Source organism: Mytilus californianus, unplaced genomic scaffold (genome assembly GCF_021869535.1).
Source record: "Mytilus californianus isolate M0D057914Y unplaced genomic scaffold, xbMytCali1.0.p SCAF_8, whole genome shotgun sequence".
NCBI lineage: Eukaryota > Metazoa > Mollusca > Bivalvia > Mytilida > Mytilidae > Mytilus > Mytilus californianus.
Genome location: NW_026262734.1, coordinates 111173612 through 111189762, shown reverse-complemented (window position 1 = coordinate 111189762; position 16151 = coordinate 111173612). Strand labels below are relative to the sequence as shown.

Genomic DNA, 16151 nt, shown 5'->3' with positions numbered 1-16151 from the left:
GGGGTTTTACACTTGCAAACATGTCCTTGTTATTTTTACATAGGAGAGATTTTATGAACACATCATGAAAGCAGCCTTGCTTCAAGTTTGCACCAAGCTATTGAAAAGGGGGTATTGAACGTTTATTTTTTTATATTTTCGTGGGTTTCACGACCAGTTTGAACTGAAAGAAAAAATAACAATAAGATACATAGACATTCAAAAGGCCTTTATGTTAATTGTATTTTAAAAAAAAGTAGAATAACAAAAATACCGAACTCCAATGAAAATTCAAAACGGAAAGTCAAAAGCTTAAACACATCAAACGAATGGAAAACAACTGTTTTATTCCTGACATGGTACAGACATTTCACTATGTAGAAAATTGTGGATTAAACCTGGTTTTATAGCTAGCTAAATCACTCACTTGTATCAAAGTCGCATAGAATTCCATTATATTGACAACAATGTGTGAGCAAAACAAACAGGCATAATAGGTAAAAATGTAAAAAATTGAGGTACAGCAGTCAACATTGTGTTATAATCTTAATCATTATAAAAACAAATAACTTTATCAACAAAGAAAACGAAATTGGCATATAGACACTCTATGGATAAAGAATATAAGCAAAAATGAAAACAGGAATATAAAAATTTACCATGGCACAATAACACAATGGCGGGATGTATGAACATCGAGCCACGTCAAAAGTATATAATCAAAAATGGACTAATCAGTAAAGATTGAAGATAAACATAGAAAAATAAGAAAGAACACTATAAAACGTAATTGATAAACAACGTCAGTACCTAGAATCAATATTTTTATATTAAAGGACATAAAATACGATCATTTGATCAATTTAATCAAATGATATCTTTGAAACCTTGTAGCCACGTAAGACATTCACGAATAAAGATAACTTTGAGCATTTGAAGAGTGAACAGTGTTTCCTAAAGATTTTATAAGTTTAGGACATTTATCCATTTTAGAGTTTCTTGATACTATCTTGAGAATTGCAAATCATAACAGAATAATCAAACACAGATGTCAAGTAACACAGCAAAGGTAATAAGCACATTGTATCAAGTTTTGGGAAATGTAATTTTTGGATATTTGACATTTTCTCCTTTATTTTTACAAATGTTTTGTTCACACTGGCATAAAAGTACAGCTGTTAATCCCTTATGTAATGGGAATGATGTAACATTTCCTTTTTGTAGACTTTCATTGACCCAAGAATCATTCATACCTTCAACTATACGACTGTGGAATAACCTTAACGTGGTTACACGCGACATTGAATGAATGAATGAATGAATGAGTTTATTTGCAAAAAGCATATACATGAGACGATAATCAAAACATATTTTACAAATATGACACAACGATAAACAGCAGAAACAACATGATATCCCATTAGATAATTACATAGTTTTATAGTCAGAGTATTATTGGCAGCTTTTAACAATTGATCTAGTTTATAAATATTCTTCCAAAAAAAACAGTTGTATTTTGGTAAATAATGTGACCTTACAGGTCTGTTGACAGGACAAACTACAAAAAAATGATATTCGTCTTCAACAACTTTCATATTACAACAAAGACATAATCATATTAATCTTGGAGTATTGGTATATCTACCAACTTCGATATTTGATTGAAGTGTCCCACTACGTAGATTTGTAAGTAGTCGAACATCACAAAAGAAATTAGTATAATTTTCAAGACAAAATTCAGTCTTAATTCTTCTATACATACAACGTTTTTCATACTCATATAAAGTTGCTGACCACTCTTGTAAAAATTGATCAGAAATACGTTTTTTAACAATATCAAAAACTACATTAGCTACATCTTTTGAAATCCATTAATGTTCAAGCCAACAAATAGCGCAATCCTCCATCTTGACATGCATCGGCGAAAAGCACACAATTAAATCGAAAAAAGTGAAAACGTGTCTGTGGCAAAAATGGACCGAACATCCAAATTTTATATTCTAAGAGATAAGGAAAGGATTGCTTTGGATAACTTGGTGAACAGAGTCTTCTAATAGTAAGAACTTCTATGATATTATTGAGGGAAGCCAAAATTTACCATACAAGGAAAACTGTGACATATTATAGGAAGGCTTTTAATTAATTTAAAAAATCAAACGATTCCTCGCAGTATAATCAAGTAATATATAAGCAAACAAAGTCGTTGTGTCCAAAGAATTCCATTTAATATTTTTTTCTAATTATTTTCTTTTTTATCGTATTTTGTTTTTTCTTCCACATTGAGTGTAATTGGCTCTTTTTACCTAACTCTTTAATGTAGATCAACTTAAATTTGCATGCTTTGTACATGTTGTATACTTATTGTAATTATTATATTATTTAGAGGAAAGTATATTATAAGATGAGAAAACGTCTGTCTGATCCTGTTGGTCTCTTTCAGCAAATAAATAATAAGAGAAATAACTAGTCACCCCAACAAGTATTCCCTGATACATGTATCTAGTTCATAATGATAAAACAAGTATGTCATTCATGATTAAAAACTTTAAAAGAATTTAAAGGCAAATTAGAATTAGGATTTATCTTCCAAATTCATTATCTTAGTTTTTATTAAGCAGCTATTTCGTTTTTGGATTTGTTTATATAATATGTTTATAAATAAAAGGAGATGATGGACTCCGTTGATAAGACGTGGGTAGGAAAAGTAAGAATACCCTAAGACCGGGAATGAATTCACAAGATCCGGATATTCAACAGTTCCTTTGCTGGTGATAAGGCATCATTCAATTGCATATTTATGCATGTGTTTTGTAATCCTGCGCATTACCAAATTCACATACCATACATGTTGTGAGGAAATTATAAAAAAAACTACTAGTATTGAAGATCTCCCATCAACAACTATTCTTTGAATAACAAAAACATAAAAGACGACAAATATTGTAGAGTTTCCTGACTACTTTAGGCAGCTAAATATATATGTTGCATGGATAAACTAGTTTTTTGTGATATTTGTTTATCTCAACCCCATCAGTGGCCTACCCAGTGTAAAAAATAACACATAATAAAAACGAGTGTAGCAAAAAAAAACTCTCAACTTGATATAGTATATAAAAAGGATAACACAAACACACGAACAAGTATAAAACATTTAGGGATTGAATGGTTTTTTTATAGTTGTATTGGGTTATAAAAGCGTTGACAGAATCACGTTTCTGTTCGTTATATAAAATGTGCTTCGATCAACTCTTTTACATCTCAATGAAATTATATAAAAAAGAAAAAAACAAGATGCAATTCCTAATTAAATTCTTGAAGGTTGAATCGCACTTCGACAATATATCTCTATATTTTTTTTATCATTTGGTAACGGTTTTGACAAATTTATAATATTTCCATCCACTTGTTGTAGGAACAACATAGACGGTACCACCTTTTTTGCACCAGATGCGCATTTCGACAATCAATGTCTCTTCAGTGATGCTCGAGGCCAAAATATTTGAAAATCCAAAGCTAATTAAAAATTTGAATAGCTATAAACAGTAGCTTATTTTTAGAAATAAGAACAAAACATTCGTTTAAATTTAATACTTCCTGAAAACACGAACCAAGTGAGAAAAGCAGACTACATATGAAAGAGCTATGGAACATCAACATCGAGAACAAAAAATCTTAACACAGAGGAAGGAATAAATAGTCATGTTTATAATAAATGTTAGTATTGTCATTAGCATGAAAAATTCTTATATCGAGGTTCAAAAGACTAATTGTTGATTAAGTACATTGTAATACTCTTTTTTTTTCTCAAAAAGATCATCGGAAAGTATCAAGACCTAATAGATAAGTATTCATTGTATACTGCAAAAATAATACAAGATGGTCTTCAGTAATAGATTCTATGTGCTGAAGTAATGTATCTTTTTATTTACTTTACAGTTTTTCTTTATTTGTCTTCGTGTCATTATATTTCTTCGCTATCGTGTTTTTGACCTTGGAAGTTCCTGGTATATGTGTGCGGTTCGGAAGCAAGGGTTTCTACGTTGTTATTCCATTTTGTTTACCCTCGTATTTATATTTTACATAATTGTGCTTTATCACAAAAGTGTATTTTATATATAGTATGCACTATCAACTAAAAATATTTTTTGTTGACGTCATTGTCAAATTTACTATCAACAATTATTATGTAGGCTTCTTTGTAAAAATCTATTTGTATATATGTATGAATTTTTTTGTCAGTAGTGTTACATGTCTGTAATGTATGTTTACAAAGTTTTGGCTGCTGGATCCGTATTGTTTTCACATTAACCTATTATGGCCGTTTTGTCTTGCTAACCGAATTTCTAAATATAACGGAACTATAAACAACTGTCATACATGTGGAACGCTTACCTAACTATAAAACCAGGTTTAATCCACAATTTTTGTCGGGAAACGACTGTGCCAAGTCAGGAATATGACGGTTGTTTATCATTCAATTCGTTGGTTGATAACGTTTGATTTTTGTCAGATTTTATGGAAATCCCCTTTTTGAATTCACCGTGGAGTTCGGAACTTTTGTTTTGCTTTTATTAGGTAACACTGAGGTTGTTAGTTCGAGACCCGCACGTGTAATGTGCGATCGACTTCCTGTTTTGATAGGGTAATTTCATAGTATATTCCGATTAAATCAAATGAAAAAGATCCAGGGGTTGCCTATAAAAGAGGACAATTATTTTCTTTACCTATTTTGTAATCAGATATACAAATATGCGGAAAACTGTATGCTTTAAAACATGGCAGCCTCTGTAAACTTGGTAAAGCGCAAGACCAAGGAGAGGTGAAAGTAACAAAAGGGATTATGAAACTTATAAGTCGAGAACAAACTGAGCTGGCATGTCAGTTAACTGCTAGTAGTCTGTTGTTATTTATGTATTATTGTCATTTTGTTTATTTTCTTTGGTTACATCTTCTGACATCAGACTCGGACTTCTCTTGAACTGAATTTTAATGTGCGTATTGTTATGCGTTTACTTTTCTACATTGGCTAGAGGTATAGGGGGAGGGTTGAGATCTCATAAACATGTTTAACCCCGCCGCATTTTTGCGCCTGTCCCAAGTCAGGAGCCTCTAGCCTTTGTTAGTCTTGTATTATTTTTAATTTTAGTTTCTTGTGTACAATTTGGAGTTTAGTATGGCGTTCATTATCACTAGTATATATATTTGTTTAGGGGCCAGCTGAAGGACGCCTCCGGGTGCGGGAATTTCTCGCTGCATTGAAGACCTGTTGGTGACCTTCTGCTGTTGTCTGTTCTATGGTCGGGTTGTTGTCTCTTTGACACATTCCCCATTTCCATTCTCAATTTTATTGACATTGCCATGGCGAGAAAAAAAAAGAAATACTACGACAAGACAAACAAAACTACTCAAAACTCAACATGGAACTTAAGATTGCGCAACACGAACCCTGTACCACGTCAGGAGTATACGATTGTTTTGCACTCCTTCCATTGGTTGATAACGTTTGATTTTGTAAGATTTTATGGAGTACCCTTTTTTGAATTTACCGTTCAGTTAGGTATTTTTGTTATACTTTTATTATGTAACACTGAAGTTGTTAGTTGGAAACTCGCACGTGTAAGGTACGTTCAACTACAATCTCAATTTACAAGGATAGTTTTCGTTGCCTGCAATTGTCCATAATATCTATTAATATATCAATTTGGAAAACATGCAAATTTTAAAAAAACGTCACTGGTAGTCAATGTTTATGCAAAGAGATATTTCAAACACATTTTTACAAGATAGATATGCATTGTTTGGTTTTTCTCGAAAGTCTTTTTGTCAACTGCCAACAGGTGAAATTGGTCAGTTCGTGTTAGTCTCCGAATATTAAGTCCATTGTTTCAAGATAAAAAAATGACAAATCAATCAACAGTAGTATACCGCTGTTCAATAGTCATAAATCGATTAAGCGAAAACAAATCCGGGTCACAAACCAAAACCGACATAAACACATCAACTATCAGAGGAAAACAACGGAACAACAGAAATACTGAACTGCTACAAAAACAAACACCAACATACATAGAAACTATATTTGATAACAACTGCGACTTGACAAGATACACAAGCTTTTCTAATAATGTGCAAATATATTAAATCATATTTGAAGTTTTTCCTAGAAATGAGGTCATGGTGTGTCTTTATAGGACGTACTCCTTTGTTAGGATTAGCTTATACCAATGTGTATCGGTTCCAAAACAGTAGAATCAAACGTAAACCTTCTATTCTATAAGTCCCATTGAGATCGTCATGTTTGACTGTAGAGATAAATGCGTTTGATTTTTAGTACTTATTATATGGTATGAAAGGAGAGAATTGAAAAAAGGGTTTTATTATAGAAAATAAATATATGAACAGAACTGTCCTGTATTTACACGTTATCATCAATGTCGTCTTTTACGAAAACATTGTTCCACAAAATAAGTCACTCTGATCTACAAAGCACTGAGTTCATCAGCGAAATCTTCCAAATGATCAAAATTATCTGCCAGGTCTCTGATGACTTTTAAATGCAATGATAATAATTTATTCCATTGTTTTTCAGTTAGTGTGACCCCCTTATCTGTGAGTAATGGTATCTCTCCGGGTTGTTCTGCTGGTGTGCTGTAATCACGGATGTCTACTACCACTTGTTGACTCCAGGAAATGAATTCGGATTTAACAATGACCTTTTTGTTTTTGGAAATATCGAAATCTGTTTTAGCAGCAACTGTAAAATATATAAGTACAGCGTATTTTATCTAATATTCAACATTGGTTATTTCAGAATATTTTCCGGTTACCATATTTAGATTAAATGAAATACGGTAACAGTGTTACCTGTGAAAAAAAGACAAAGTATTATTTTCGTTATCTGTTTTGTATCAGAAACTAGTGTACAAATTTGCGGGAAATCGCATGCTTACAAGCTGGCTACCTATGTATATATAAATGGTAACGCGCAATTACAAATGTAGTAATAAAAGTTGACGATTTTGAATTTACTTGTGCATTGTTTTAAAATTAGTTTTTCTTGATCATTGTTTTTATCATTTTCATAATGTAGTTTGTCCTGTATATTATCAGAATAAGGTTTCTATGTTAAATACTAAGAATATTGACTGGATAGAAATATCATCACATGGCCTTATTTCGTCCGACAAAACTATGCCGAAGGTCGTCTATGCAAAAAATGCATAAATGCACATCCTTATCTTGTCGGAATAAGAATAATATTGAATATGATGTCCCGTTTGGGACAGTCAAGCTCTCTGCACTAGCAAACCACTTTTTCATGCAGAGTCCAACAATTTCGGTCTCTTTTCCATATACATTTTAGCAACATGTATGCCAAATTTCGCGCTTTTATTCTCCACTAAACGACTTTTTGTTTTTTTAAGAAATGTTAAGTTTATTCTCAACCATGAATATGCATAAATATATGAATATGATCTTAAGATGTGATATCTATAGCATCTATCTTGGTCATTTGATCATCAATACCCTCAGTTATTTTTCTAAAATAACCTAAAATGAGCACCTTGTTTGTCTTTCTTCATCTGTTTCAAACCTTTTCCTTCTGTGTCTTCTTTAATTTGTTTGATTGCGTTTGAAATAGAAACTCTCTTACTGATTAGTGTACGGTATTGACCAACGGTAAGGTATATTCCCTTCATCCCAGGTTTAAGGATTCTACTCGGTGCTTTTGCATAGAAATGTATTATACCAACTAGGACACTGTCTTTCTGTTTACTAATATAAATGTGTAAAAAGTCCTCTATTTCATACGTGTGCTCTCCACCTGTATATATCGTTGGCTCAAATGGACTGTTTGTCCTATTTGTAATAGGTGGCTCCAGATGTGATTCTTCGTAGTGGTCTGGTATTTGGTAAGCGTGTTTTTCGGCTGCTTATTCCTTTTCAGATTGTGTCTTAGTTTTCGGTTTCTTCGTGTGTGGCTTCCATTCTGATTCATCGTCATCTACAGTTCGTTTTCCCTTCTTTTTTTCCGGTTTCTCCATTTTCAATGCAAACGCGAGCTTTTCGCGTGCTTTTTTTATCCTTTCTTGGTCGGTATCTTTTAAATCCTTGAAGCCAACGAAGGCTGACGATGTTTCCGTGTTATCTTTTAATTGTTTACGAAACAAACATGAAATGAAAATCAGCAGTATATTCAATTTTAATAGCGTTCTTTGGAATAGTTTGTGAGCATGCCTTACAACTTCCTATACTTGACTTAGAGTGTTCACAACAATAATAAATGTTTCACTTGATTGCTGACAGGTCACATGAACCAGTTTTAATTGTAAATAAAACATGTATTATCCTCCAAAATGATAAAATGCATATGCATATCAACCCGTCGAGTTGTACTGTATGTCTGATATATATATATATATTATATCACCAGATAAATGGTTTGAAATGCACATCTAGTGGTTGATACCAGTGTTTTACTTCCGCGAGTCTACTTCCGCGTTAAGAAATACCCGACTAAAAATAATATCCATATCTATCGTAAGTCAGTTATCTATTTCACATGCGGCGAAGGAGAGGGTCTAGATTGGTACTTCTTTTCTGGTTCTTTTTAGGCAATTTTTCTCTTTTATTTGTTCTTTTTGTCCATCATTCTCTATTCTTCATATTATCAACATCCCCTTATTCTCTATTCTATTTTTGTTGCTGCCTATTTTGTTCTATTCTTTATATCATTTGTACCTTAACAATGTTTATTCTGCAGTTTGTGCCCATTCTCTATTCTGTAAACCCAAACTTTACCCTCGTAGGAGAAGACTGATAAATGGGGGTAGGGGGCACACTTTTGAAAAAATTAGTAAATGTACCTTCTTGTCAAACATTTCAAGAAAGCAATACATTAATTTTACTTTGTGCTATGTACATGTATCGATAAGTTAAGCAGTATTCAACTGACTTTTATATTTTTCCCTAACCAAGATGTTTTACCCCGCCTCGTTGTGCATGTTCCTGTTCCAAATCAGGAGCCCGTTATGTAATAGTGGTTGTTGTTTGTTGCTTTATATCATATTTGTTTTTCTTTTATAATTATTTGATTTGTACATAAACCAGACAGTTACTTTTCTCGTTTGAATTGTTCTTGTTTGTTTATTCTATTCATTGAAGACCAAAAAGATTTACTGCCGGAGCAGAGTGTGTCACATGCAGACTATAAAAAGAACAGAACTGTTCAAGTTTTAACTAGTTGCAGCCCTCAAGCATCAATTGTGTTATTGTCTATTGTATTGGTGTGGATGACATGTCAGGCATCCATATTTAATAGTACCGCATATCACCTTCCACTTTTTACATATAACTCAGTGGTTATAGGAATCTAAGATGTAACCATGTATCATATTGTATGAAAGGAGAGAACTAAACAAAAGGTTTTATTTATTATAGAAAATAAAATAAATGAACAAAACTGTCCTGTATTTAGACGTTATCACTGATCAAAATCGTCTTTTAAGAAAACAATGTTCTACAAAACGAGTCACTCTGATATACTAAGCACTTAGTTCATCAGCGAAATCTTCCGAATAACCAAAGTTATCTGCCAAGTCTCTGATGACGGTTAAATGCAATGATAATAATTTATTCCATTGTTCTTCAGTGAGGGTTATCCCCTTATCTGTGGGTAATGGTATCTCTCCAGATTGTTCTACTGTGCTGTACTCGCGGATGTCTACTACCACTTGTTGACTCCCGGAAATGAATTCGGATTTTACAATGATTCTTCTGTTTTCGGAAATGTCGAAATCTGTTTTAGCAACTACTGTAAAATATATACATACAGCGTATTTAAGTTAGAATCCAACATTACAGATTTGTTTGGCCAGCGTCAACAATAATATATTTCTTACTTATAAATATTTCAATAGAATAATATCAGAAAAATTACCGATTAAATTAAATGAAATACTATTCATGTGTTGCCATAAGAGAGGACAAAGTCCGTATTATTTTCATTACCTATTTTGTAATCAGATATACAAATATGCGGGGAATCGTATGCTTTACAACATGACAATCTCCGTAAACATGGTAAATTTCAAGTCCAAAGAGAGGCGAAAGATACCAAAGGGATATTCAAACTCATAAGTCAAAAACAAACTGACAATACCATGGCAAATAAAACCGAAAAACGACGAAAAGAAAAACAACAGTACACAAAACACAACATCGAATACTAAAGATTGCGCAAAACATACCCCACCATAAACCGGGGGTGGTCTCAATTGCTCCGGAAGGGTAAGCAGCTCCTGCTCCACATGTGCATGGCACCCGTTGTGTTGCTCATGTTAGTACAAACGCGGTGAGGAGTCTAATTCGGTATTTCACATTCGAGGACACTTGGAACATATCCGTCGTCATCTCTGAAACAGATATTTCATGACAGTCAACCAACTCGTGATGGTGTCCGTAAAATTTTCGAAAGGATGATGTCAACGTCACCACTTGAGACTCACCGTTCAATAGCATCCTTGTAAACAGCAACCCTCTATCAAGGAAATAATGATAGGAAATAAAAGCTCTGGAATATCGTATCAACTTGGAGATATGTACTCCATATGCAGGCGCTGCTGGGACGTTGCTACAGAGAAATGGAAATTTCACAATTGGGAAGCTGACATCTTCTCTTTTGTCATATTTTTTTTGTTCTCTACCTACCCTCATTGTCAATTTCTAGATGTAAGTCAAGATATGAGGCAGACTTAACTGTATCTGTTGTATCCTTTATTTCACCTTTTACCCCATTTTTTTATGCCTTTTTAATTTATGTAATGTTTAGTTTATTTTCATCCTTGAATATGTATCGAACGCAAAGCAAACAATACTCAATCAACGTTCTACATGATCATTGTAATACCTAGAAATCCTCTTTACCACGGGTGTCATTCGGTATATCGATAAAAAATGATCGTGAAAGAATTACTAACGGCGGTCAAGAACTGCGATCGGATCGTGAATGCAATTAAGTGTAATTCTACTTCAAAATCTGTGAAAAATCTGCTGTATTTTCAAAAGTAATTTTGTCAAAATGATTCAACTTCCTTAATAATAATATGCACTAAGTTAAAGAAAAAATGTAGTACTTTTTAAGAAAACACGATTAAGAAAAAATCACGTTTTGTATCTAGAATGGTCACATTCCAATATATCATGATATGTTTTAAACTTAATCTTTACTGAGTCAGATGGTCAAGCTAGATAAAAGTATGTTATTACTTGAAAAATTTCATATTGTTTTTGAATAAAGTATAATTTTGTTGATTTATAATCTATTTCATAAATAATACAAAATGGTCTTGATTTATAGATTCTAGTTGCTAACTCTGAGTAGCATTTTATCTACTTGACAGTTTTAACTTTATTTGTATGTGTACTATTATGTTCCATTTTATCGTAAGGCTCTTGACGTTGTTCGGTATATGGGCATTTAGGTTTCAGGTTTTTGGCTTTTGGCGTTCCTTACGCGGTTGAGTCTAGAGATGCGATTCGGAAACATGATGTTTTATAGGTTTGTTTTCATTTTGTATACCCTTGTTTTTATATTTTTCCTGTTTTTGTATTTTATCGGATAAGTGTACATGTCATTATGTAAGGAGCTCCTTAAGGAGCCCTATAAGTCCTATGTAATATAAATATTTTCGTTAGTCGGAGATTTAGTCTGGTGCGCACGACCTTGAAACTCGTGCGCACGACATTTAAAAACTGGTTCGCGCAACTTTCAAAAACTGGTGCACACGACTTTCAAACGAGTGCACACGACTTTCAAACTGGTGCAGACGACTTTCAATTAACTGGTGCTCACGACTTTTAAATTGGTGTTTTAAAGTCGTGTGCACCAGTTCTTGGAAGTCATGCGCACCATTTTGAAAGTATTGCGCACCAGTTTGAAAGTCGTGCGTACCATTTTGAAAGTATTGCGCGTCAATTTGAAAGTCATGCGCACAAACTTGAAAGTCGCACGCGAGAGTTTCAAAGTCGTTTGCACGATTTTTAAACTGGTGCGCACCAGATTAAATCTACGGCAAATGAAAATATTTATATTTACATGACACTTTAATAAGCGGCTCCGTACTCATGCTTTACTATACTGACTGTATTATCAATATACTGACTGTATTATCAACTACAAAAACCTTTTTTTTCTGGCGTCTTTGTTTGATTGATCTGTGTTTGTGTGCATCAACGTTAAATTCAGTTGTATTGTATGTCTGGGATGTATGTTTACACAGTTCTGGCTCGGCTGGATCCCAGATATGGCCACGTTAACTTATTCTGTTTGTTTGGGTTGCTCACCCAATTTGGCAATATTACGGAACATTAAACAACTGTCATACAAGTGTGCGTATTAGGCAGCTAGAAAATAAAATCTAACCCACCATTTTCTTAGGAAAATGCCTGTGCCAAGTCAGGAATATGACAGTTGTTTTCCTTCGGGTTTTTTTAAACAATGCCTTTTTTTTACAATGTTAACAAAATTCAACAAGGATCTTTGTTTTATAGATATGACTGTGCATACAAATTAATGAAAATCAGATGAGACAGTCTTAACTTTTCAAACGACATAAAACTTATGCAGGACGGACAGATGGACTTACATTGATACAAGAAAACGATGGTGTTTGTATAAATAATCAGATCCAATGGCACTGAACAAGAAAACGGTGGAGTTTGTATAAATAATCAGATCCAATGGCACTGAACCATCATAGCCCTATTCACAAACAAAAGTGAAGTGGAATAAGTCTTGCAAGTCCAATCTTTTGTTATACCAATAACAAATATAAATTATCATTTGTTTAAAGAACGATCTTATCGTTTTCGTGGATTTTTTGCAATAACGAATAAACGGCAACAGATCTTTCACGTTCATCAAAATGCGGTATCCGATCTTTCACGATCCGAAATACCAAATCTTTACAAACATTACCATTTTGAAAAGTTTCTGATTAAACTAAATCAAAATAACTTTTTAAGAACTATTTTATACAGTTATATTTAACGATATTTTTAAGAGAAAAGTAGTTTATGCATTAAAAATTTGAAGAAAAAAAATCATGTTTGTTTACATTTTTAGTTCTTTGAAATTTCGATGAGCAATCTGCCTTTTGCAGTTTTAGTAAAAAACGATGTACTTTTAAGCTTTGATTTTTCTCGGATACTGAGCATAATGTTGAACCATTTTGACAGACCGTTTTATTTTTCAAATATTTGTCATTATAATTAATTAAATTAGATTATTTACTGACATTGCATGTGCCTTCTCGACAAGATTTCCTTCACGATCCTATACCAGATCTTTCACGATCCAATCACAATACTTGACCACCTTTACTTATTATTTCACGATCATTTTTCTCGATATACCGAATGACAGCCGTGTTTATATGTGATATCTACAACAGCTACCTAGACCATCTGATTATCAATGTCCTTTTAAAAGTCATATTTAAAAATAACTTAATATGAGCACCTTGTTTTCCTTTCTTTGTCTGTTTTGTTTTCTTCTTTTTGATTGCATCTTTTCCTTCTTTGTCTTCTTTGATTTGTTCGATTGCTTTTGAAATAGAAAGTTTCTCATCGATTAGTGTACGGTATTGATCGACTGTGAGTGATATTCCCTTTTTCCCGGGTCTAAGTTTCCCACCTGTTGCGGGTCTGTAGTATTCTCTTATACCAACAAGGACAATGTCTTTCCATCTACTGATATTAATGTATAAAAAATCCTGTATTTGATAAGTGTGTTTTCCAACTGTTAATTCTTTTTCCGAGTGTGTCGCAGTTTTCGACTTCTTCGTATGTGGCTTCCATTCTGATTCATCATCGTCTGCAGTTCGTTTTCCTTTCTTTGTTTCCGGATTTCCCGTTTTCAATGCCAACTTGAGCTTTTGGCGTGCTTTTCTTATCCTTTCTTGGTCGGTATCTGTCAAATCCTTGAAGCCAACAAAGACTGACGATGTTTCAGTGTCATCTTTTAGTTGTTTACGAAAAAAACATTTCTTGAAGAAGCAACTAAAATGAAACCAGATCGTTCCACAATGATCGAAATCAGGGGTAAATCCGATTTTAACAGCATTCTTTGGAATAGCTTTTGGGCATGCCTTACAACTCCCTATACTTGACCTAGCATATTCACAACAAATATAAACGTTGTCGTCCATTTTCAATCGATTGCTGACAGGTCACATGAATCAGTTTTAAGTGTAAATAAATCATGTATTATCATTCAAATGATAAATTTCTTATGTATATTTACCCTAGTTATATTTATTTCTGAAATATTTATTTTATATCACCAGATAAATGCTTAAAAAGGGGTCCTTCATTTCTGTATTTTTTAGGCAATTTTTCTCTCGTCTTTATACTTTTTGTCCACTGTTCTCTATTCTATATATTTCAGCACCCCATTGTTTAATTGAAGTCTGGAGCTGGCATGTCAGTTAACTGCTAGTAGTCTGTTGTTATTTATGTATTATTGTCATTTTGTTTATTTTCTTTGGTTACATCTTCTGACATCAGACTCGGACTTCTCTTGAACTGAATTTTAATGTGCGTATTGTTATGCGTTTACTTTTCTACATTGGCTAGAGGTATAGGGGGAGGGTTGAGATCTCATAAACATGTTTAACCCCGCCGCATTTTTGCGCCTGTCCCAAGTCAGGAGCCTCTAGCCTTTGTTAGTCTTGTATTATTTTTAATTTTAGTTTCTTGTGTACAATTTGGAGTTTAGTATGGCGTTCATTATCACTGAACTAGTATATATATTTGTTTAGGGGCCAGCTGAAGGACGCCTCCGGGTGCGGGAATTTCTCGCTGCATTGAAGACCTGTTGGTGGCCTTCTGCTGTTGTCTGTTCTGTGGTCGGGTTGTTGTCTCTTTGACACATTCCCCATTTCCATTCTCAATTTTATATGTAGAGGTGGGATACTAGTGTTTAACTTCCGCGTTAAGAAATACCCCCGGCTTAAAAATGCTATCCATGCAACCGCCAGTAATATATTTAACAATTATCAAGTACGCAAGGCTGAGCGTTTTGTTCTTCGTTTTCAGCTAGATGTTGTCAGTACCATGAATACATCAGATATCTACTTTCTATGCTTTTTTTTAGTTATATATCATACCTATGGCGTAGGAGAGGGTCTGGATAGGGGGTCCTTCATTTCTGTATTTTTTAGGCAATTTTTCTCTCGTCTTTATACTTTTTGTCCACTGTTCTCTATTCTATATATTTCAGCACCCCATTATTCTCTATTCTTTATATTTTTGGTCCTTTATTCTGCACTTTGTGCCCATTATTCTCAATTTTGTATACCCCATCCACACCCTCGTAAGAGTAGACTGTTAAGTGGGGATGGGGCACACTTTTGAAAAAGTTAGAATTTTCACTTTCATAACTTTATTTTTCTGCCAAAAAGGGGGAGGGCAAAAGCATAGTTTTGAAAGTCGGGGTAGGGGATTGCTCCCTTGTCCCGCCCGACTACTACGCCCCTTTGTATATATAATCCTCATCCTTATAGTAACCTATTAAAGGTCTCGAGGGACAAACTGGAATTAATTTAAATGAGAAAACCAGTTAAACTACAGCGATGAACGAAAATCAAATATGGCAGACATTCACCAACGACAATTACTGGAATATACTTAGGTTCCTGGCTTTGGACAGGCAAAAATGAATTTAGCGGGGTTTAACATGTTTTCATCGCTCAACCCTTCACTATTATGATCATTCGCGCCTATCTTTTCACTAATCATCGTATATTAAAAACTAAGCATACTCCAAGTGGATATACATGTTTTAACTTAAGAGCATATATTTGTTCTCTATTATCATTATTGTTCCAGTCGGTATACGCATTTTGTAAGCTAGTGTCTAATAATGAGAGTGTGAATGGAGTTTATAGAATAGATAAGAATGGCAAAAAAATATTGAATAGAGACAAATGAGCGAAACCAATAAAGAATAGAGAATACTAGGGTGCAAAAATATAAAGAATAACTGGAGAATAAAAGAATTAGGTAATACAATCACTGATTACAGACATGGACGATGTACATAACAAAGAAATCATCTATTACATCATGAACACAAAAAGTTGATAGTTAAATCATTTTCATGAGAATGT

At 33.5% G+C, this 16151-nt stretch overlaps 1 protein-coding gene and 1 long non-coding RNA gene across 2 annotated transcripts; both read right to left on the bottom strand.

Moving 5' to 3' along the window:
* Positions 1-6339: 6339 nt before the first annotated feature.
* LOC127711245 (uncharacterized) lies at positions 6340-8136 on the bottom strand. The gene is made up of 2 exons (XR_007986611.1): positions 7544-8136; positions 6340-6733 (listed from the first exon to the last, which is right to left on the bottom strand). It is a non-coding gene; the product is annotated as an uncharacterized LOC127711245 (long non-coding RNA).
* A 1260-nt stretch (positions 8137-9396) lies between these two features.
* On the bottom strand, positions 9397-14242 carry LOC127711244 (poly [ADP-ribose] polymerase 1-like). The gene is made up of 2 exons (XM_052217239.1): positions 13502-14242; positions 9397-9793 (listed from the first exon to the last, which is right to left on the bottom strand). Exons 1-2 carry the CDS (start codon positions 14187-14189, stop codon positions 9525-9527), a joined length of 957 nt encoding a protein of 318 aa, XP_052073199.1. The 5' UTR covers positions 14190-14242; the 3' UTR covers positions 9397-9524.
* Between the last annotated feature and the right edge of the window lie 1909 nt (positions 14243-16151).

What these genes read in the sequence shown, in the direction of transcription:
- LOC127711244 (XM_052217239.1), bottom strand. Translation starts at nt 14,189, where the DNA reads ATGGACGACAACGTTTATATTTGTTGTGAATATGCTAGGTCAAGTATA. An exon ending in GACAAAGAAAGGAAAACAAG is followed by an intron (nt 9,794 to 13,501) that starts GTGCTCATATTA and finishes TATATTTTACAG; the next exon opens with TAGTTGCTAAAACAGATTTC.